The 25,150-nt window shown below is 34.0% G+C and overlaps 1 protein-coding gene across 2 annotated transcripts in view; it reads right to left on the bottom strand.

The window, feature by feature from the left end:
- LOC114878895 (homeobox protein dve-1) overlaps nucleotides 1-20,260 on the bottom strand; it is a 40,239-nt gene extending 19,979 nt beyond the window's left edge. For both annotated transcript variants that reach the window (XM_029193169.2, XM_029193170.2), the window contains exons 1-2: nucleotides 19,277-20,260; nucleotides 11,465-11,735 (exon numbers count right to left, since the gene is read on the bottom strand). In XM_029193169.2, the coding sequence (XP_029049002.1) occupies nucleotides 11,465-11,735; nucleotides 19,277-19,351 (346 nt within the window). In that variant the 5' untranslated portion in view covers nucleotides 19,352-20,260. The remainder of the gene's footprint in view (nucleotides 1-11,464; nucleotides 11,736-19,276) is intronic.
- Between the last annotated feature and the right edge of the window lie 4,890 nt (nucleotides 20,261-25,150).

Here is a 25,150-nt window from a genome sequence, read left to right as displayed (position 1 = left end):
AGATTTGTGGCGATCCCTTATTCGACGGAATTAAGATCGTGTTCCAACTTTTTTATTTCATCGGCCTAGTTTTTTTTTTTTTATTATTTCTTCTCTCTTTGTGTTACTTTCGTCATTCTCATTATTATTTTCCCTTCTTTTTCCTTACTGTTGGAAGCGACAGTATATACACGTATACTTCGTTTGTTCGGGTATGTCGTAGTGAGAGCCTTAATCTCAGATTATTTCGACCTGTTTCGAGGATCAAGGATTAATTCGAGAACGAGTTGACTTATTCCTGGCCTGGCGAATGTATTACTGTTTTATATTGGTCGCAAGTAAAATACTTGTCAATATCATGGAAATTTGTTACCGTTCAGAAGAGTTAATTGTTTATATTATTTCAGCGAAACATTCTTCGTTATTCTAAAATACCTTTATTTTATTCGTAATTTGATTTCGGAGAGTATTCGAGGGAAAAATTATTCATTATTCGTCAATTTTGTTGTTTAATAGATTGGGTAAAGTTTAACCTTTTGGGTACTAACGTTAACTGTAAGAGATCATGGATCATGTTCCAAATGGAATACATATGAAAATACAGTCTTTTAAATTTTTGCAATGATTGCCTATTTTCAGAAATTTTTGTCTTGGAAACTGTTTATCGAATTTATTTCAATTATTTTTTTATTTTAATCTAGAAAGATTAATCTATTAAAACTGGAGTAACGTTGGAAATTATAAATAAATTTTTACTTCGTAAATTTTTTCGTATTAAGAGCAAATAGTTCATAATTTTACTAAAAATAAATAAGGTATTTTGTAGAACTGTTAAAAAATTGAATGATATAGTTTTCTTCAATTCAACTAAGCTTCCTCAAAGGGAATTTGAATGTAGAGGAGAAACAGCGGATCGCAGGACTCGGCGTAGGTTTTTAAGGATAAGCGAATCCTTAAGTCAGCAGGAAAGTATAAAAGAAACCGAAAAGCTGCGGTAGCTGGCTGCTTGGGTATCCTGTTTGGATTAAAGTGGGATGGCTCTTCGTAACAAAGTTCTATACCACAAACGCAAGTTATGATCCTAAGTCTGGTCCAAGAGTAATGAAACTACAGTAGATTCATGACCATCCACATTTTCGATCACCTTAGATCTTAGAGTTATTAACAACATATAGATGTTTGTTATAATCTTGTCCTATTTGCAGACAGAATATTTATAGAACATTATTTCTTTTCAATGTTCATTATTTCTTTTCGTGAGATGGTGAGAGAAAGATTGATAAGTGATTGGTATAGCAAAGTTTTTTCAATTACTTAGCAGTCAAATAGATCAGCTCCATTTTTAATACATTTCAAAATTTATGTTTTAATTATGAATTTCAAGATCTATCATATTGGGTCAACATGATGAAAACTAGAGAATTCATAATAACTACAGTAATTAAAATCATCGTGAAAGTGTTAAATACATCATCAGGAAGCTCCACAAGGAGAGTACACTTCCTGAAACAAATAAATACCTTTAATAAACCCAAATCTTCACTAATGAGCTATTAACATCCTCAGCCTTCCTAAAGTGATTCAGATATAACAATTCGTTGCAAAATTTTGGTTATAAAATTAAAAAAAGAGATGTTTAATTTCTTAATAGGGAAATCAAATGACGCTTCTGAGTCATTCCATAATCCAATAAGTAATACCATAAGTTATTCCAAAAGTAGGTTATCAATTTTTGCAAACTTTTCGTATCTTTTATTTGATATTTATGGTATTTGCAAGCTGCCAAAGGAATGGCTCTAATAAAACTTTGATTTCACCCAAAAATCGAAAATTTATTTCTACAGCTAATACTGTTTGATTACTATTGATTTTTGTTATCAAAATTCTGTGATGAATAGGCACTTTGCATGCACCATTAAGAGTTTCAGTATAAGTTTTTACCCTGTTCTATGTATACTAAGCAAATTAATTCAACCACCTGCGACGATCACCAGGACCTTGTAATGTTATGTCACCCTGATAACACCTTGTATGTACATTCCCTCCGGATCGTCGTTGGTTGCATGCAAATGCATACAGGATGTCCCATAATACATGTATAATACATGTATATATCAAATATACTTCGTGTTCTCTTTTTGAAAGTTTCTCAACATGGAATGACGTACGATCAGTATGAGAAATTTAATATAGTCAAATTAGGGGTACAAATTAGTGATGCCCATTTTTTCAAATTGAAAAATTATTGTTACAAAGCCATAGTAACTTTAACTATTAAAATAATCGGTATCGTTATTGGTAGGATTTCGAATTCAAAACAGAAAAGAGGTGGAAAAATATCCAAATCTGAAATAGTAATTACGAAGGCACTGAATTAATTTTCACACCTAATAAATGTATAATGTTATAATAAAACGTATTATGCTAATAGTGTGAGGTGTTGAATTGAAAGCTTAAATACCGAAGTTTTAGCTTTTATAATTTTAATAATTGATATTAATTTAAGTTCAAGTTTTGAATTTTGATAATTCTGATATTAATATTAATTTACTTTTTCTGTATTTAATTTGCTTTTATTTCCATTTTCTCTACTATTTTCTTAATATTCTGAAAGTTTTTATTTGGATTTTAATAAGATCAATCACTACTTTTCAAAAGGTATTATTAATTAATTTCCCAAATTAAATTTTCAAAATGGTTTCTTTAATTATTGTAATAATACAGTGCTATTCAAAGTTTGTCCTCTCCTTTTTATTTAATTATATAAAATTTGAAATATCAGTACCACCCCCTCCCCCAAAGTATGTACTCAATTACCTGAAATATATTATTGATTAGTATCCTTCATTGCTAAAGTCTTAATGTATAATGTGTTCAATTAAGCCTTTAGCATGTTGCCTACACTCGTAAGTGATAATACCAGTAATTGGGTGACACCATTCCTGGTGGGTTCTTTACGCTATCCCATGGGAATGTAGGTAAGGCTGTCGTGTGACCTCTCTATCCCAGGAGAGCAGGAACGTAAGGAAGATCTAGCAAGGACTTACAACCTTGATAAATTGTGCCAAAGACCTTCGAAAATCTCAAGGTCGTTAATTACTATACAAAAGAGTGGGCCTCTTATTTATCATAAAAATTGTAATACTTTCATTTGCATCCCAATACGGATTATCCTTATTCTTAAGAAACTAGCATTAACTAGTTAAAATTCCTCTTCCCAGAAATTTTGAAATAAATGGGTATTGTAATAATACTCATTTAATAAATGTATCACGAAATTGGGTTAAATAGGTTTTAACGATTATCAAAGAGGGAATTTGTGATAATTTCAACTGATTGGACGTTCCTTTTGTTATTTTTGTTATAGCATCACTGAATTATTTCATAAACCATCTATATGTATAAGTATTTTCGGTTATTATACTAAATAATATACTATGTTTATTATATCCGTCCAAAATTCATTATTATTTAAAAATTAAATATAATTTGTTTACTCAAATATTATAAAAAAGCTTGCCTCTAAATTTTAAAGACACTTGTATTACCAACTTGTTCTTTTCATTTCACGTTATATCATTTATTAAAATGAGCACATTTCGCTTCAAACAAATCATTATAACCAATTAAATTAATATTAACACTTCGAACACTAAAATAATATAGAATTATAAATCTAAAAATTAATTTTTTAATATAATACTTTAATTTGTAATTTCAAATTATTACTGTAATATTAGCGTCATTTAGAACTGTCTTACTTACTTATTTTTTGGAGAAATCAGTAAACAAATTAGATAATGAAATTAGACAACTTGTTCGCGTTATGAATTCAACAGTCTCTCTGTTAATCTTGGATTAAGTAATCCCTAAGATTACGTAATCGAGGCGTTTCGTTCGCTAAAGTCACTTTAAGGATTAGTAGACCTAAGTCTTAAACGACAGGATTGTAAAATTTAGGAGATTATTTGGAGCTGGATTAAACGTGAGATAGAAACAAAGCAGTTGAATTTAACATAAACTGGAAGAAAAAGGTTTTGGCACACCTATTATTTAAAAGAAGCAAATATTACATTATATTACGTTATACTATACTGTTTTTAACCGTTTGAAAATGAAGCACTTCTTAGCTTTCATTTTTTTCTTCTTTTTAGAATTGTTCAGTTATGTCAAATTCATAGTATCAGTCACTAATGACCAACATAACAGCGAATATGATGAATTAAAAGAAATATCATGTTTCCTCCAATTATTCAACAATGAATATTGGTCATTGATTGCTTCCGCAGTATTTATCGCGTTAAGGAATAAAAAGGAAGGCAATGCAGAGATATACAGAAGGATTGAACTATGTGTAAAGCACATGTGTAAGAATAGGACGCACTGCAATCCTGTTATCCTGATTGCCAGGGTCCTACAAAAGCCCTTATTTGGGTCAGGAATCAGTTCCAGATCTGGAACACGTCTAATACCTACTGGTCCCTTCTGCTGTCCTGTACGCAAAAATAAGACGGCAGGTGTCAAACAAAGGACCTCATTTGCATATTTTCGGACTAAAAAGGATATTTGTAATCTCTGGAACGTCGAACAGCTGACTAAGGCGAGAACAGTTCAGACAGGATACTTCCCCACAGATTATACGCTCCTAATACAAGGGACGTTTGATAGGCCTACAAATCAGAGCTGAAAATTGTTTGATTAACCCTCTAGAATAGCAGTATTTTATTTTAAATTTACTCGAACAACCATTAAATAAAAATTGCGAATAAAACTTCGATATTCAAGAAACGCAAATAATATTTTATTACAGATTTATTGGAATCTTTCCAGTTTAAAAAATTTATTATGATAAACATTTATTTTTCAGAACTTCCAGAATTTAGAAAATTGATTATAATAAATTTTTATTCGTTATTAGTTAATATACTCAGATTTGCTATAAATTTTTAGATATTACTCCGGAATAACAAAATTAATAATTTTGTACAAAATTTTCTTCCATTTGAAAGTTAAAATTATTTTGCAGTATTAACACTTTACTTATCGGCAGATTATCCGATTAGGCTTTCCGATACCATCGGTTGCTGACAGAAAACCAATTAATGAACTCTTGATTATTATTGAGTACTATATTATTGATTATATAACTCATCGTCAGTTGAAATAATGAATATTAGATGTGCTATAATTAAAAGCAAATTGAAAGTAAAGGCTATACATTTTAATTTTAACTGTAATTATAAAGTTGGTTTTCATAAATATATGTCTAATTTTGCATCATTTTAGAATCCTCCTTAGGCTTAATTACAATAATATGATATTGACAATAATTAAAATTAGACTTTGAACCGTTTATTATTTTTATTTCGTAAATTTTATACCATTTAGAGTGGTTGTATCTCCTCCCCTATATTGCCATTTTTATTATTAACCCTCGGATGGCTGATTTCTATCACAAAGATAAATGAAATTTAATTTTTTATATTCTATATTATTTTTATTTTCTAGCTTTTACATTGTAAAAATTTCATACATTTAACTTTGATCGAAATACCCTTGGATTCGTACATTTCATACATAGGTCTTGCATACAATTGACCCACCTATATCATTCGAGGGAAAAAATAATCAATAGTTCTATCATATATAATAAAAAATCATCAGTTCCATAGAAGCTTCAGAAGCAGAAAATCTGGGTAACGAGTCAAATAGGGAGGTATTTGGAAAGGTAAAAAAGGGTAGGAAGTGACCCTTGAGCATCAGGATCGCAGAAGAAGGATCGCAGGACGAATGTATTCGTGTTCCCCCATAGCTATGCTGGGAAGTCTAAAAATCCATAAGGATCAGGCCTTCATATCCTGCAACACCAATGTATCCACCATATACTTTCCTCTTTCCTGAGATCCTGGTGTCTATGTTCACTCTTTATCCCGATTCCCGTATTAAAGACGAGTCGAATCTCTGGGCAAATCCATTTAACAGACACGGATCGGATCGTCCTACCGTATTCCAGGAAAATCGCACTGTCTTCAAGGCATAAAAGCTTAAATTCCAATTGGTTGTCTTTTTCTCCTCGTACGACGCAACAGGCTGAGAGATAAAGCTCCGAGAAGGATCTCCTCGTGTTCGTAATTCTCACCTACTTTCTGTTATCCTGACCCAAGAAACTCGTTGTAATAATTTGTCGAGAAATATCCGAGCTCTCTTCAGGAACGTAACTACCATCCCCAGTTACTCATATTTCTAAATCTGCTTTGAATAAAAATGTATTAATTAAGCACCATGTTGCTTATTGATCATCGTCCAAACTATACTGGGTTATTATTGACCTGTGTCTTAAGTGATACAGAAAGAAAAAATAATCACCATTAACTGAGTCATGGAGAAAATTTAAATATTACACAAAGATATTTCCAGTAGCCTAATAGAAGAATGTTGTGATAGGCTGTATAATCCGTCCAACAAGACGAGTCAGAATATGTTTACTAATTCACGCGTTCGACGCAGGGCCAGGGCTCAGTTGCTTTCAGTTCTTCAAACGTTTCGGTCGAGCTTTGTGTACTGTGAGCCAGGCCTGCTTCGAGCACGTAAATTTGTAAGTATGCATTTACTGTCTTGAATTATTATTATTGAAATTTTTAACAATACGTAGCTGCTATCTACTCCATCATGTAACAATATTAATTCTTTCAAACGTGTATTTATTTAGAGTACAAGAGAGAACAGTCTACTACTAGATTGTAGCAGAGAAAATCACTGAATTCTTAATGAAGTTTTTTAAATAAATTAATACGAAAATAAAATTTTCTTTTTAATAAACAAAGTTAGATAGTTGGGGCAACGCGTATTCAGGTTATACGATCCATGGATTTATCGTCGTAGTACGAGTGCGAGGTTTTAGACTCTCTAATCCTAAGATTCGTTTCAGGGACAAAATGGCGAGATTATACAAACCCCAGATTATTTAATCCAGGATTAAGATTATGGTCACAGAGTGGTGAGCCTCCGCAAATGTGTCCTCGCATTTTTCTTCCATGAGATGAGAAAGGAGGGAGATAAAATCCATATGGGACTTCGTGAATTAATGCACCAAGGAAGATTGTTATAAAGAGAGTCTTTTATTAATATTTCAGAATTTACTGGAAAACGTATAAACTAGGAAAGAAACACACCAAATAGCTTTTTATAATATTCGGGAGAAACTTTTCCAGGAGTAAAATCATCCCTTAAGATAATTTGAAATTCAATGACCCGAAATAATATCTGGATATCACAATATTTAAATAATTATTGTTGTATACACCCATTTATAATTACATTTATATTGTTATTCTTATGTAATATGATAAGATTTATTTTTTGAGTCCTTTCCAGATATTTAAGAGGGTCAAAACGTTATTGATAGAAATTAATGGTAACACCTACATTTATCTGCCATTTTTTTAGTAAAATTATTCTAATATACACTATTTTGAACACTCCGTATATTTATAAAGAATTTAGGGCACATTTTCTAACTAGCAGAGATTTTCCAGCAACACTGATCTCTTAATCCTCAACGATTGTTCCAGGAATTCGGTGAAACTTTGAAACAGTTTTTCTACTAGCAAACAAGCAGAACGTAAATCCAAAAACTGGTTGCATATCTGTGATCCTTAGCCACGTGATGAACAGAATCGTGCCTTGGCTCTTTCGCACCGTCCAATATTTCCATGGCAAAACGATGCAGCGCGCATACTCGCGCCTCGACCCCAGCTTACAAAGAGGATATCTTTCGAATCGTTCGTAGAATTCCCGTCGTATCAGAACGGGATGTAAAGCTTCCTGGGGGATGAGCCGCTTAGCCTCTAAACCTTGTGTGCTCTGCCATAGTCCTCTACCTCCCCTAACCTCCTCCCTTGATCCACCCCCGCCGCCGTTCTCCACGCCACCCTTTTGTACGGACCATCATCTGCGTCCGTGATAGGTGTGCACTTGTACGTGTGTACGCGTACGTGATTCAGCAAGTGTATACAGGGTGTCTCGTTACGCCATTCAATATGTGTTTGAACCATTAAAATGCAATAGACGTTTTTTTATCAATTTTTTATACAAATATGCAAATCGTGTTGGGTCAGTAGCTTCAGGTTTTTGAAAAATTCGATTTTGGAAAATAATATACGTAGACATAAAGGGTTAGGGGTATCAAGGATCCTCAGAATCTGCTTCCTTACAGATACTAAGGATACTGATACTATGCTTCCCTAGATATACCTAGGATCCTTGCACCATGCTTCCCTAGAGATGCCAAGGATCCTTGCACGATGCTTCCCTAGAGATACCAAGGATCCTCACTTTGTACTTTTTCCAATCAAACTTCAATTTTCAAATAATAATTTGCAACATTTCATTATTTTTAGAAGCAGTATATTTTCATTTGACATAGAAAATAATTTCACATTTATTATTATCAAGATCAATAACCAATTTCCAGTGTAGAAAGAATATCATTTCATCGATACCATAAATATTAATATCTTCATTTTCTCGTTACTCATGAATTATAATCCCAAGTCAAAATGGACTAAATGTTAATTAAGCATGAACGGAGAAACACTGACGACGAAGTTGTTCCATCGTTCAATTCAGGACACACGGTATACGGTCCTACACGGGGATTATCCAGGATCTGTATTCGTGAGGATTATCTTTGGCTGTTGCATCGATGTGTCCTCGCATGTGTGGCTTTGTGTGCGTGTAGCCAAATCCTTTGGCGGCTCGGCCTGGTTCTCTTCTCGGTGTCCTGACGAGCGCACACCAATTTTCATTGTATAGATGCAGTTGTGCCGATGTGGTAGTCCTATACGTGTACCTCCGCCTATATTTTAGTCACTTGATTTTGACCGGACTCGCATCCCGACGCGAAACGTACACGTCGCGTTGGAAGAGAAGCCGAATTTCAGTTCCTCTAGAGAAATAACCTGTCTCATTTCACATTTGATTTAACCGTTATTATAAACGACTACAGACGTTTTCTATGAAAATGTCGATACCCAAGGTAAAGCATTTTTATTTTCAAAATAGCATACATGAAAGGCTAAAAAGTTTCTCAATGCGAATAAAATTATTATATCGTAAATTACACAATTTAGTATAAAAATATACGAGTACAGGTTTTGTTAGAGGCTTCTGTATTGATTCAAAAAGGGTATACTTTAAGTATAGGTACAGGTATTTTAGTTTTTAATAATATATATAATACTTCAGTTTCTATTAAAAATATTTGACTTCTTTTCTGGTACATCGTATATGTATATCAGCAACTCGCTACGAGGAATACTGTCTTTGTGTGCGTCCATGGATCGGTTCGTGGATGTACGTATATGGTCAAATCTGGGATTAATCCGGGATTATTGGTCGAGTGTGCGCCGCCCGCCGTCCAAATCCGAAATCCAACGCACACAACTCAGCTAATCCTAACCCCCATCCTCTCTCTTCTTCGGATCTCCCGTTCGCACCGACCCCCTTTCCACCCTTGGCATATCCTGCGTGTTTCGTGACAGTCCAGGCATTATCTACTGGGTGCCTCGAATTTTTTTAAACCACGCATTTGCTACATTTTCAAATTGAAATTTGAAATTTTCCTCAATATGAGGCCTACTTCATGATATTAGTTAAAGAAGACAGTATCATTTCAGTGAATCCCTTATTTCACTATTAACGTCAATTGCATTTTTCTTCTTTTCAGTTGATTTCTAAATAACGCTATTCGGTTATTTAAAGTTCAAAAGCGATGCCTATAACAGTTACCTAACCCGACCGAAAAATATGTTGTAGCACTGGACGTTTCAGATCTACCAAGTGCAAACGTGTGGATATTTATGATGCACGTGTTGTAGATCAGTTAAAGCTCAGAAGAAAGGTAAACAGAGGAAAAACGAGAAAATTGCGTTCTTCGTTACCTTGAAGAGTTGAATCGTGACACAGGATAATAGGGCGAGCGTGTCCATGTGTTCCGGGTTTACCTGTGTCAGGCTTGCGTGATTTCTCGTATACGCGTAAGGGTTGAGTATCAAGAGAGGGAGGATATTGTGACCCTTACGAACTAATCCGGATTAAATTCGAATCCCTGACTATGTGGCTAGGCGATCTACGTACATGTACTACACCGTCTTGCAGCATACGATTGAACTCGTTACGACATTTGGTTCGTTATGAGACCGGAAACCGGAACTTTTTATTCGACACTCCATTATTTGTTATTAGACAAAATTTTTAATTCTTATCACTATGATGTTTCTACCGAAATTATTCGATTCAAGCCGGTCTTTATCTTCTGATGCGAATTTTAATATTTCGCCGTTGCATATTTTATGAAATCAGTGGCTCTTGTAATTTTGTTTTTTTTTCTTTTTTTATATCAGAAAAGAGATTAGTGGGAAAATTATGAGTGGTAGTTTCAGAATTTCAAATTGGCAATGATTAAAAAATTGAAATTGACTATTAGTGTATAATATAATGAATAATTATTATAAAGGGTTAATATTTGAAAAATATTGAATTGTATGATAGCAGCAATTAATTTATGGAATTATGATGAATTTTTAAACATTGTTGCTAATAATTTGTACAGTCGATGTGATGTTAAAGCCACGCGTAAGGAAAAGGGTTGAAACAGTTGTTGAAGAATTGAAAATACACGCGTGAACTCTAGTTTTCGTTCGCCTGAACAAACGGACGCATGTAAATTGTTTCCACCGCATTATCGAGGATCAAGGAAATTCCGCCGATAGTCTATCTCGTTTACGAGCTTTAACGACCCCTCTACGCGACCTCCATCCACGTCTACGCACACAAACTCTTCATTATCCTTGACGGAAACTTGCTTTACGAACACTGGAATCCAGCCTCTTCGACTCGTAAGTCGAATAACGTGTATGTTATGATCACTTATGATTTATCTGTTCGTTGAATAATATGTAAAATGTGTCTTTTCTTTTTTATTTAAATTCATCATGTGACATTGGCTACCACAATGGTCATTGATGATCCATCAATGACAAAGGTACATCATGAACCCTTAGTCATTGATTTAGAATTTAGATTTTTAACTGTGTGAATTTATAGAGTGATTTCTGACAAGAATAATCGTATTACTCTTCAAGTATAAAGAAATAGAGAATTAACCCTTTCAGTCAATTTGAATTTTTATTCATTTTCATTTTTCTAAACTTTCAATTCTTTTTTAAAATATTATTTTTCCAAAGTATGAAATTCCTTCATCAGAAAATTTTGAAGTGTAATTTTAATTGAAGCATCCTTGCATACATGTATTTCATAGAGCTGGGTCATGATTGACCCAGAGTGATTTAGAGAGTGGTACTTTTACTTAAAAAAATTTTTTTTAATTTTTCAATTATATTAACCGTATGAAGGATCAGGTCGTAAGGGTTAATTTCCCAGGTACCATTTTAGCATTTATTTGAAAACAAAATAAAAGACTCACCAGTATTGGAGGTAGATTTACTGAGGTCGAATCCCTCCTGTTTGGGGCTTGTGTTTGCTTCTTGCTTGGAGTGTTGATTGTGCGCAGAATATGGTGTCTGGGGTGCACTTAAGGGTGTCTGGGATTGATGGGGATGCACAGGCGGAGGCTGAGTCGAATTCTGTGGCTGAGATTGTTGGGACTGGTGAGACTGAGGACTCCTCGGTAACGGGGACACACTGGTAGGCCTCGAAGGTGGTGAGGCCTTATGTGTCAATGCCAAAGCTTGGCTCTGCAACACAAAAATAATTATTATTTCATAAAATATTTTACTAAATTTTAAAACCAACAGAATTTTAATATTATCAATTTTGAAATATAAATATGACGAGCAGTAGGTAATATCTTGTCTCATAAAATATTAAAAGAAATGAAATGGGCGAAGATTAAGAGTCTGAACTAACTCAATAATAATATTAATAATGTTTAATAATAGACGCAAGAAGGACGTAATAATTTAATGATTAACCACGATGAGACGATACACTGAATATAGTCGAATCCGCGCCAATTCGGTCGTATCGAATGAGCCGGATGATCTAAGCGTTGTTCGCCGATGAAATCTGAACACGTGCTCAATTCCGACAACGGTCTGCTAAGGCATAAGCGCGGACTTAGATTTATGTATGAGTGAACTTAACTTAACACTAACGGCTAAGCCGTTCACGGTGTCAACGAGGGTCAAGTGGGCCCAGAATGCGACAATCCTACACTACGACCGAAGTGCGAAATGCACCGTTCGCAGTTTTCGTCGTCTGAAAACTAGATCGTCGATGACGACGCTTCCGTGAAAACTGTCAAGGGAATCGTTTAACCCTTTCACAATCTATTGTCTCTTTATTATGTCACTTTTTATCATGGAAAGATCTTGTGATAACGATTTTAGTTCCTCAAACGATTATGAAGAATATTTATTCTGATGTAGTGGAATTTTTCGATGTAGCTTAGGTGTCAACAGGATTTACAACAAAAAAAAGTAAAATGATAAATGTAATTTATGCAAAAGTATTATGAAATTTTCATATACAATTATTTCAATTTTTATAAATTTTAATATTTTTCAAATGTTTATTCGAATTCATAGAAAGTGTACTTGCTATTTCATCCATCGTTTTCGAACAAAAATTCTTTGGAAAATATAGCAAAAAAATATCATAAAATGTAGAGGCTTTATGTATGACTTTTGATATGACATTCGAAGAGTATTTAATCGATCTAAACAAATTTGATCATTGAATAGATACCAATATTACTTTTGTGTTTCAAAATAAGTACCTGGTAGATTTAATTCGTCAGTCCATTACTAAGCAGACCTTTGTTTTTAGATTAACGAATTCAATCTTAGATTAGATTACCTAAACTCGTTCAAAATCTGCGATAAATAACTTGAATCAGTATTTTTTAATCTTGTGAAAACGTATTAACCTTTATTCACCCTAAGCATAATATTTAATACAACATTTTCAAAATAAGTTTCCTGAAAATTTGCTTCAGTTAAATGAAAATATAACATATACTTTTATTCAAAAATTTTCAATTTTCAATTATAAGCTGCTAATAACTTATATTACATTTTTCCCCTATTTTTACTCATAGAACGTACTGTGATCAGTTCGCGAAAAGATCCTGTACCACCCTATATATAAAACAACAGGAGAAAGCGAACTTCGAAATCCAACAAACAGCTGAAGAAATAGAAGGGCATCCCGTTGAACCGAGCTAAATGCAACGGTTACGATAACAAGTAATAATTAATCGAGAGATGTTTGAAGAAATAATTGATGATCGAGGCCGATGAAGTCTGATAGGTACCGAGAAGAGCGAGTTCGGGTCGGTGATTTTTTCACTGGTCCGGACTGTACCGGGGTACCAGCTACTGTTTCGGGAGCTGCTTCGAGGTATGCACTGGCAAAAAACATGTCAGACCGCTGAAGACCCGGGCTTGGAAGCGACGACGAGATAGAAAAAGAGAGCCGTCCTTTGGGGAAGAAGAGAGGATCAAGAGGCAGAGAGGAGCAAAGTGGTGGATCGGTTAGGGAGGATGCAAAGAGGAAGGAGACTGACAAGGACACAAGGTGAAGGTAACGAAGGGAAGAAAAGGAAAAGGTGGCTGACACCGGTGTGTAAAAGTAGTGGTCGAGGGAGGAAAGGCGAAGCCCGGACATGAACGTGGATTAGAAGAGGATGACGGGTTCTTGGCTCGTTTCCACGCGAGGAATGAGGATGAACGCGGGCCTGTAAAGCGGGAACGCATAAGAAAGGGCAACAGGTGGATGGGGTTAGCGGCTTATCCGGCTAACGCCCCAAGTGATATCGTGGTAACTTCGACGTGACGCGAAAAGGGGATGCACCGGTTCTACCGAACGAAATATGCCTTCGCGTTGTATGCTATTTTCAGCCAATTTTGTCTCGATTAATCCTTCTTTTTTAATAATAATTCAACTCGCAATGCTGTTTCACAGTATTACATGTAGTTTGACCTTATAGGAATTTGCAAAATTTATAGAATATTAATTATATAACAGCTGCCAAATGAAAGTTAACGACAGGAAGGAATATTATCATCTAGTCATAATATTTTATTAAAGAACTGCAAAGTCTTAAAAATAACAAGTGGGTAGCTTCATTTGAAAATTAAGATAATCATATATTGAGTAATTGGTAATTATAATTATAACGTGTCTGACTACACATGGCCCTTTCTACTGTGATCTCATCATATTTTTAGTTTTCCTAAAACAAACTGATCCGTTTGAAATATCTATATTACTAATTCTAAGTATTATAATAATATAGAATCTAGATATAGAATCTAGATTAATTATTAATCTATTTCTTTTTTTAATTACTGGTAATGTTATCTTTGAAAGTGAACTTAAGAATATCATAAAAATATTTTCATTAGCCATATTTAAATACTACAGTTTTTAGCAGATTTTCTTAATCAGAATTATAATTAGTACCGTTAAAAAAAATTATAAAATCAGTACATCAAATAAGGATAATGAAAGGAAGCAGGAAAGAATAAGTTCGGTTCCCTTATGCAAAATGCAACATCATCACGAATTAATACCAGCATCGCGAACAACAGTTCGACATCGTTTTATCGTCAGATCAGCTTATCTACCGGGTGTAACATAGATACGAGTCGACGACGTTTCCTGTTCGGGTGTTTCCCGTTAAGACGATAACCTTAATCGTCTACCAACGTAAAATTCCTAGTGGTCCTGCGAACAGCAGTGCTTCCAGGAATTCTATTAATTTATTTCCAGGCAGATTTCTGTCGCGTCTTTCCAGCAAGCTTACGTAAGATCGAGCTAGAAATGGCCGGTCTACAGTGTTTGGCAATTGAATGTAGGTCCATTTCGGAGTATTCCTTGCGTCATCTTCAATAATCCTCTAAATTAATGTCCCTTGATATCAAAAAATTTGCTGTCCCAATCGTGTCGCAATCCACTTTGTTTTCTTAAATCTTTATTCTTTTCTTTTAAACGTGTATAAATTTTAATATTTTCTTTGTCCAAAAAATGGCCACTTTAAGTTAGGTTCTTCGTACTTTTTTTATTATTTCATTTTCAATTTATTTTCCATTACAAATTAACATCTGGTAATTTTAATTGAAAACAGTTTCTGAAATTTTTAGAAATTATTATTATATTTAAATTGATTGCAACATCCTTCGGTGCTATTATATTACATGATAATTTTTACAAAAATACTAGTAGAAATTCAATCATCGATCAAACAAGCTTACAAGTTTTTATAAAATCCTTCTGTCTTCTATAATTTTAAAAATCTTTTTCAGTAATTATTAGCAAATTGGAAAAAAATATTATAACTTACTTACCTGAAAGAGAAAGAGATATTACTTTAGGAACCAAAACAAAATTTTTAGATGTAATTTTCTAAATGTAACTGAAGTGTGATATTAATTGATTAACGTTTAAATCTTTCACACAAGTGGTAGATTTCATGCACTTGGCATACGCCGAAAAATATATTTAACAGACGAGGTACTCAATTCAATTTAAGTATCGAATGTTTCGGCTTCTTTCATCAATATAATGTTTCAGTGTTTATTAAGAACCAGTTTATAAGTCGACGACTGGTTACAAACTGGTTCTGAATATTCCAAATTATTCTACAATGTGGTCGAGTTCCAAATCAGTGATTAAGTTTCGTTCTTGGACTTTAATTTTTTACGTACATATTAAAACTGATTATGAAAACAATGTACCTTGAAATCGTTTTATTTTTGTCGGTAGATTGACGATTAAATAATATATCGAGCAAAATGTACAATAATAATATCTGTCCTTATCGGACATCGATAGAATGGAATTAAACGTCTCCACAGTTCAACGTTAATCGTGCAACATTCTAATCAGGCTTATCGAAATATCAGATGGCCGATATCCATGTACAATAATTGAACCTCTTTTCGAACTAGATAATCCACGGATTGATGCTTTATAACGATTATGTTACGTAAATCAATTTCTTCCAGTTATTCTAGAAAAAGTGCAAATTTCATTGTTTATCAAAATAAAGCTTCCTTTCTATTTTTAATTAAAATTAAAATTATTTTTAATTAATTTTACTAAATATTTACAGCAGAAATTCTATGGAAGGAATATTCCCATTTGAAAGGATTCATTTTAGATCATTTTTAGCATAAAAAATTAATGAATCAAGGAACTTAAAGTTTTTCGTATATTTTTGTTAACGTTTTAAGAAAGCACTGTGAAATTCTATGCAGTTATTTTTTATATTAATTAATTTGTCAGAGATTGACTCTTGTGTTGCAAAAAAATAGGAATAGTGTTAAGTATACATTTTTTTAAATTACCCCTTATTGAATAAACAATTAAAAACCACATATCTACATGACATTGCATCAAAGGATCATGATAAATCAACACTAGCGTTATAAACTGGAATGGTGATCTACGATGTAGAGCCAGATAGAAACACCATTATAAATGTTAATAAGATTTAATATACAGAATGTCGATACAATGGCGTGTCAGTAAGACAGAATAAGGTACGATCAGGAAAAAGGGCCGAGAAAAATTCAACGTACATTTGATGTATCGGCTTTACTGGCCGGATAGATGGATTACAATCATTCCGGTAGCTGGGGTGGTCAAATACCGTGACCATGCGTGCCCTGAACCTATCCTCCGACTATACATATACGCACGATTGACTATAGTTTGTTGGGCAAAATAATAATATATTCTTAATACACCATTTTTCGATATATTGAAAATCATACACGGTAAATTATAGAATGATTGATGCCTTAAGGAAAAATTCTATTTAAAAAGGTCAGGTGAATTTTATATAAAGGAAATGTTTAATTGAAAACCTTTAACTATAAAATATATCGTAAACGAAATAAGGGATGGTAGCAAAGATTAATCATTGGAACATTTGGCAAACTTTTTGACGTTTCTGTACGAAACATTCGCCTCACTGACGGGACGGTATTATATTCTAAGTAATTATGTGATAGAACTGGAAAGTTGAAATTCATTTGCCGCAGATCCCCGCTATTATGTACGAATTGCCTTTCCTGGATTTACCCTTCAATTTTTAACAGCGGAAACCACATGCTTGTTACACCGTAAAAAGAATCGTAAAAGGGGAACAGTCGATTTAAACGTGTGGCAAACACCACATAATACCATTGAATTCCTTTCCAAATTAAATTCTTCCTGATCTAAGTAAAGAATTTAAGGGACAAATTAGAGGTAACTAAAATTGACTTTGATTTTATTTTTCGAGAAATATACGTAAAATATGAGACATTAGAAAAATAATATCTATTCTTTATCCTTTTTATTTTTAATTTATTAGAGGTATGCAGAAATATGCTAACGAATTATTTCAATAAAACTGTTTCATTCTTTTTTTTATTTACCATATTATAAGGTAAAGTATTATACCATGTATGAAATATTCATAATGGAAAATGTGTTAAAAATAATACCTACAATGCAACATTAGAACACAAATTAAAACCACCCTCTTCCCTAAAAAAATTCATGATAAAAATTCTTCATTAAGTCAGGAAAACTAATTGCATTAATAACACTTCAATTAAGGATTACGTTACAACAGTGTATAAAAGTTCGAGACAGAAATAAAAATGAATTGCATTATTATCCTGGAATAGAAATTGAATATTTAACAACTTTTTAATAAATCATTCTGTATGTAGGTAATTTATTGACTTTTAGTTGGTCCTGGAAGAATGTATTCCTGGAGAACCAAATGGTAGGAATATGATAAAGATTTGAACGTTTCACAAGGGTTAAAAGTTTCTCATAACAAAGAGGTCGACTGATCAATGGAGATGCGGTCTTATTGCACTGAATGCCAGAATGTGAACGTAGTCGTAGCACAGGAAGAAGGCATGGGCACATCCGTATCGTGGTCAGAAACCCGTGACCCCCCGTACGTACACGTGTAAACGTATATACATCCATCCACGCAACACGTACGATCCGCGGTTTTACCAAGGATTATCTCCCAACCCCTCTCTACTATCACTACTGCCCCGTTTAGCGTTCTGAAATTTTAGAGTGGCGAATTTATATACAGTGTGACATGAAAATAGGTACTTAAACTTCCTTCTAAACCATTTTTTAATTATACCAAAATTTTATTATTGATGACACGCATTGCCATTATCTTTTTTCTTTATTTTTAACTAGAAGTCATTTGTACACTGTACTACAATATTTTTAAAATTATACATATTATAATATCCATGGGACATATGTCTGACGCTGGTCGCGAAAGTTTAGAATACATAAGTTTCCAAGAATAAATAAAGGAAAATTAATTTTTCTAATTACCATTATATTATTAATATTTCTGTAACATAATTAATTACAATGGGATAAATTTGTTTCTGTTATCTTACGTTGTTCACGCTTAACATGATTACCCTTGGGGCCACCAGTGACCGCCGCCTCATACATAATGTATCCAATAGTTTATTCAAAAAAAAAAAAAGAAAAAAATGGTGAATGAGATAATATTATACTAATTATACATGATAACAAAATCAAGACTTAAATTTGAAAATTAATTATCAAAATTTTTAACCCTTTGAGAATGATAAACCCATATATGCATTCAAAGAAAATTATTATGATGGCTTCATACTTCATATACACCTCTTATTTAATTTAATTTGAATAAAAAATATTTCGTGGTACATAACATCAGCTTGCTCTTCAAAGGATTAATAATCGGAATTATTATATTATGTTCATTGTCACGGAGGCTACGAAGATGTTAATTAATTATCAAGGCACAATTAATTTCGTACAATCTTGCTATTCTAAGATGTGACGGAAAATGGGCAAACTGATATCAGGAAACTAACTAGGTGATGAGTTGAAAGTACCCAAGAGGGCAGAAACTGATAGGGTGGCCAATTGGCTGTGTAATGTAGAAAGGGGTTACTTCTACTACTCATGGATACTAATCTTGTCATACTACCATGATCATTCCTCTTAATGTATATATTCAATTTAAAGAATTATTTTCAATAATTTTACTTAACCCTTTATTATAGAATATTTCATAATTATAAAACGGTACATAGTTTTCACAGCTTCTGGTTATTTAATGTTTTCAATACTTTTCTAGTTTCTATAATAGTAAAATTAAGAAATATAAGTGAACTTTAATAACAAAGTTCCAAGTGCCCAAGTATTTGTCCATGAATCCAAAGAAATTAATAATAATAATTACCTGTATCTGGTCTGGTTTCGTATTAGCAGCCATCCATGCCTCTACAAACGTGTCCATAGCGCTCTGAAAATCCATTCCCTCGTAAAGAGTTCCTCAATAATTCGGAGACTCGAAAGTCACCGTCATTTTTAATCTCACACTGTCATTTATTGTTTCTTGCGATGGTTATCACCGATTTCTATCCCTACTTGTTTTTTAATTCTTTACACCTTAATTTTTAATACATTTCGCGAGATTCAAATCACAAGCGAGTCGATAACTCAACGCCTGTTATATCTCTAATTTATTACCATCATTGTACGTTTATTCAAATGTCTTAATTGAGAGACTGCCGTGGAAGCTTTTATCGCGCGGTTATTGGTCATTAAGAACGAATTATATTAATATCGTTGGATGGTAAAACCGATTAGATCACCGGATCAATAACGGACCGCACTTACGGACTAGATCGCAAAGAATGATTTTGCACACACGTGGACGCGACTCGATAACTTATTTCACGCTAATCTTACATTTTTACCTATTTTATACATAGTTCACTATGCATTCAAAATCACTTTGCCAATAAACATATACACACTGGAAGAAATGTCTGAAGGAAAGACACTCGAAGATAACTTCAGCCTTTCTTTTCTCAAAAATCTGACAAATATTCAACATTTTCATTCAAAGAGAAATGTTTCAATCGGTTTCATCAATTTTCAAAAAGTGTCTGAAGTGTCACTTGGAACGATCGATAACACACCAATAATTGTCAGTCATTTAAATGTCATTCGAAGAACACTGGTCTCAATTTTCATTTTTATTTTCTCGAAAAAATAAAAATAAAAAATAAAAATGTATGAATTCACCGTTATAGGATTTTTAAGAATAGATTAAGAAGAGCATCGTGCACGATGCTCAGGGTGAAAAAAAATTTGCACGAATCGCGAGAACAACACGTTCACATGGGACGGCGTTCGAGGCGCGACTGTGCGTGCCAAGGCGTCGCGGCGCTGGTTCTGCCCCTACGACGCCCTACCTACCGTCGTAGTCACCCCACCACCTCGGCGCGACCAGCATCGCCCACAGCCGAGGACCATCCTGGTCCTCACGCGGATGGGGTTCACCCTCAAACCCTCTAGAACTACCTTCGTCATCCTTCCAGCTTCCTGTCTTTCTCCTTTCTTCTTCTTCTATCCCCCTTCCTGATCCTTTTATCCTTCTCTATCGCTCATCCATTACTTCTTTTTCACTTCTTCATTTTCTTTCTTCATCTATTCGACGACCAATCTATTTTCATTTTTCCTTCTCCTCTGTGTCTATCCGATATTTTTCTCTATTTTCTTTTCTTTCACGCTTCGCTTTAATCACCCCTTTCATACTCCTCTGTCTGTCTATAATCTTTTGTCTCGTTCTTGTCGGTTTCCACTTATCTGTTGGTCGGTTTCTCCGTCTTTCTCGCTCGTCTCCCACTTCTGGTCCGGGAGCTAGTTTTCCGGTATCCCCTGTTCCCTCCTTGGCCCGGTACCGCTTTCATTCCGGGGGTGTGGCTAAAGATAAGATGCCACGTACACCGCTGCACCTGGTGCACCTGTGTATCTGCAACACGCTGCACAGTGCTAGCCATCGTGGACGGAGATCAGGGGCCGGAGTAAGGAGAATAAATCTTGGGAGAAGTTGAAATGGTACGTAACCATTTATTCCCAATGATTTTTATAAATAATATTTTTAATAAATTGAGACTGTTTCTTCGGCGATAATCTGAATGTAAATCATTCTTTTTGGATAAATGAATTTTCAATCTTTTCTCATTTATGAGCTCAACGAATTTCTTCTTTAGTGTTCTAGAGGTAATACTAGAAATTTTTAATTATAGTATCTTTACTAAACGAAAATTATGAAAGAACTTCATATTTCGAAAGAATAATTCTTAAAGGAACAGTGTAAATTTTAGTATAAAGTTAAATTTTAGTAAATTAAAATTACAGTTTTCTCCATAGTCCGCCTTACGAGGGTTAGTCACGAAAGAATTAAAACCTCTTATAAGAATTTTGAGTTTCTTATGATGATATTTTTATTCGTGTTATATTCAAATGAAAATATTTTATGAATGCATAATTATTGCAGAGGATCACGAATGTCCCACTTTTGTATCAATACTGGTCCTTTGATCTTTAGGTAAATTAAAGTGTAATTAAAGCTGGTTACTGAATATTCACTCGTGATATACATTTCATCTCTCCTATATTTTATGAATCAATGTTTGAAAAAATAGTAATAAACTCCTTGAAAATAACTTTCAATACTTTAATATATTTATCGATAATGTGTATAGATATGAACTTGACGCTTTAATCAATTATTTGTACATTTAATTAATAAAAATTTCTTAATTCATTTCTTCTCTACATAAAGTATATACAAAAAGGAACGATGTACAAATACAATATTGTTCATTTTAAAATAATGAACATTTCTGTTCAGAGAAGAATTGTTTCTTGCACATTTTAAGATGAAATATTTTATCAACCCTACAGCACATATAATTTGTCATTTGTTGAATAATACTATTCTGACGCTTCAAACATTGATTAATTCAAAAAATGCTATAAAGGGTAATTGTTGCTTTTTATAATATTAGGAAAAATTGAAATTTGTTCTCTAGTGACGTATTCTAAAATTATAAAATAAGTTGTGTACCATAGTTTCGATTGTAAAATACCGAAAGAAATTTAATTGCATTTTTACGGAAAAGAATGTTGAATGAAATCATAATAGTAAATAATTATCTACTTCAGAAATTCTCTCTGAACTAGTGTTGTATGGGTTCTTTTGATAAACAGAACTTAAAGATCATACATTTTTTTAATCTTTATTACACGTATTCCAAAAATTTAGAAACTTTCTACAATTGACTTTCAACATCTCTGAAGTAACAATCACATATTTTAAAGTGACCTAACAATGGTTCAAAAATGAATCAATGACACTTGGCCAACATTTGTAACAGTCCACACGATATATTAACAGGTTGATTATATCTGTCGTGATGCTTCATATCAGTTCCGGTTTCCGCTGTATAAACTATGTAATAATGGTTGTCGTTTTCAACTGGCTCAGTTTCTTCTTCATTATTTAAATTCGTTGTTATTTCTGCTTTCATTTACGAAGGTGTTCCAGTTATCAAATGACGTGTTGAATGTGAATGTCACGTTACCGTACTTTATATTCGCTTAAACGAACCGGTAAAAAATCATTTAAATCAAGATTTCGATCAAACTTATTGATATCGATTTATGCGACTCGAAAGAAGCTAATCAGTCTGATCGGTCAACATAATCTCGACCGAGTCCCGATACTGTTAGGGTATTAGACTAGATAATCCCAGGATTAAGGGGAGTGCTCGTCAGCTAATCCATTATTCACGTGACATCTGCCATTCAACATTCTCTATTACCACGAAAACCGTGTACATATTCGCGATTTCTATTTTTTGCATAATTTATCTTCGGCTTACCAGCAATTTCCATTAACCCTTGAACGATGAATCATTGGATCATTTAACACTGGACAAATCGATGTTGGATGCAATTAAATTGAAAATAAATTAGAAATAGAATAGAAAAGAAGAAAACTAATAATTATTCAATTAAATTAAATTATTACTTAACCCCTTTCACTAAAGGCACATTTCAATCAAAAATTCATCACTGTGTATGTGATAACAATCACGATTCTATAATTGAAATCTTGTAAATTAATTATTCATTATCTATGCTGTTTTTATTGATTATCTCTCAGCTGTTTAAAACAAATAAAATTTGTTACTTTAACCCTTGTGCACTGTTCAGAATACTGTTATATTCATTCAAGTACCTTTTCCTTCAGTACATTTCATACAGATTTTATTAAAAATTCTCATTTTAGGTCAGAACACAAAGGATATATTTACACAGTTTTGTTTGAAGTTTTTATGTTACCATTCATTTTGCTGCAAACATGCTTGTTTTAGCTGGAAACAACGGAAACACGCGATGCTTACCATACATCAGCTTAAGTCGCCGAAAATCTTCTTCCGGGCAAATTCCTCGTGACAGATTGGAAAAATCGGGAGATTTCGTTCAGCGATACAACATTCTACACTTCTCAAATCCGATTGTAGATGTCGAAAGGACGAGCTGAGACGATGGTATGGATTTTTGTGACACGTGTTAAAAATTCTGTGCATTTTTACAATATTTTATTTTAACCAGTTAAATAACAAGGAGAATGAATAACACATACATAAACTGTCAATTTAAACTTTTGGTTTTCTTTAAGTTGACTTATACTATTTATGGTGAATACATTTTCCATTCCGTCAAATTAGTAATTATTGCCTGAAGAGATAATTTTGATTGAAACTGTTTTTTTTTTACATTCCATAGTCATTAGTAATATTTATCTGAAGTAATAATTTTTGGAAGATTAATAAAATGTTTCTACGTCTGCATTTGTTCATTTATAAAATTAAGTAGAACTTTTTATTAATTCTACTACCTTTTCAGGTGATAAATTACTAATTTTTCAAAATTTCAACATCAACCATATGGATGAAACTATTATATTATAAAGAAATAACATTTTTAGGAAATAAAAAACCAACAAAATTCTATTATTTAACTGTCTAGTCCTCTTAAAGACAGAACCACGATGACCCTCAAGTTCGAATCCAGCCCCAAAATAAGGTATCCGTTCTCTGTCAATTAGAAATCCAGTTTCACGTCGGTGTACGGTATATTCCTATTTCCCATGGTAACCCATCCTTATCGGAACGCTGAAGCCAATAAAGCATTCAGCAGGCTTTACCTCAAAACTTCCCTGCCGCATCCTCATCCCCGCACGATGCACTCTTCCAGCCATCCCCATTCAAACGAGACGGCACACGTGTACCCACTCGCATGCACGAACCAACCGATCCGACTGTTCTATACACATCGTCATCCTTGTAAAAAAGGAAGAGAAGGGTGTAATGATTGCATCCGCGAATGCCGGGTATGCAATCTGTGTGCAAAGTGGACCGAAGTTCGAGCTATGGAAGGGTGGCGGAGACCGAAAGGAGAGAAGGTAGGTTAAGGGTGGGAGAGGAAAAAAAGAGATAGAAAGGGGGATGGATCACGGGATGGAAGGACTAGGAGGTCTCGTTGAACCCACGGAGAGGGGTTTACCGGTCGAAGTCTGAACGGTGACACGGTCTGGTCCGACTGTTTTCCAGAATCGCCACGGTGGGTGGTAAAGCTACGCCATCGGGGCGTGTTCCAACGAAGCTTGCAGGCGGAGCTTTTGCCACTCACGCCTTCCGCCGAGTAGCTTTCGCATCGAACCGACGAACACACCGTCCCTCTCGACCCTCCGTGCAGGAGGGTACTTCCTCCTGGAAGCCACCCCCCTGATACGAACGGGAGCTATCCTTCTTTCCTCCTGTAGCTTTACCAAAAGCGACATGAGCTTTCTCCTTTCCTCGGCTTCTTTCTCTATATCTGTGCCTCGGTCTCGGTGTAGAAACAGGAAGAGGATGTACACGCTTGTACGCGTGTTTGGACACACGCTGTCATTGGGAAAAACCGTGGAACGATGGCTAGCGAGCTTTCAGGAGGTTCGAGATTTTTGAAGTGATTGGTGGGAGAGACAGATAGTGGGAGTAGGGGAAGAACCGAAAGGGACGAGTAAGGCGAGGGTAACGTATGCCCGGAGCTAATTTGCCGAAGCTTACCCGGGAAATTACGAGCGCTCCACGCGATGCATCCGGAATATCCTTGCTTCTTCTTAACGACCGTCTTACGTTTCTTATTCTTCTGCAATTTTTAGGAGATTAATGTAGCTTTCTAATATAATTTTAGGGGAGAATTGTAA

The sequence above is a fragment of the Osmia bicornis genome, chromosome 6 (genome assembly GCF_907164935.1).
Source record: "Osmia bicornis bicornis chromosome 6, iOsmBic2.1, whole genome shotgun sequence".
In the NCBI taxonomy this organism is placed as follows: domain Eukaryota; kingdom Metazoa; phylum Arthropoda; class Insecta; order Hymenoptera; family Megachilidae; genus Osmia; species Osmia bicornis.
This window is presented reverse-complemented; position numbering and strand designations above follow the sequence as displayed.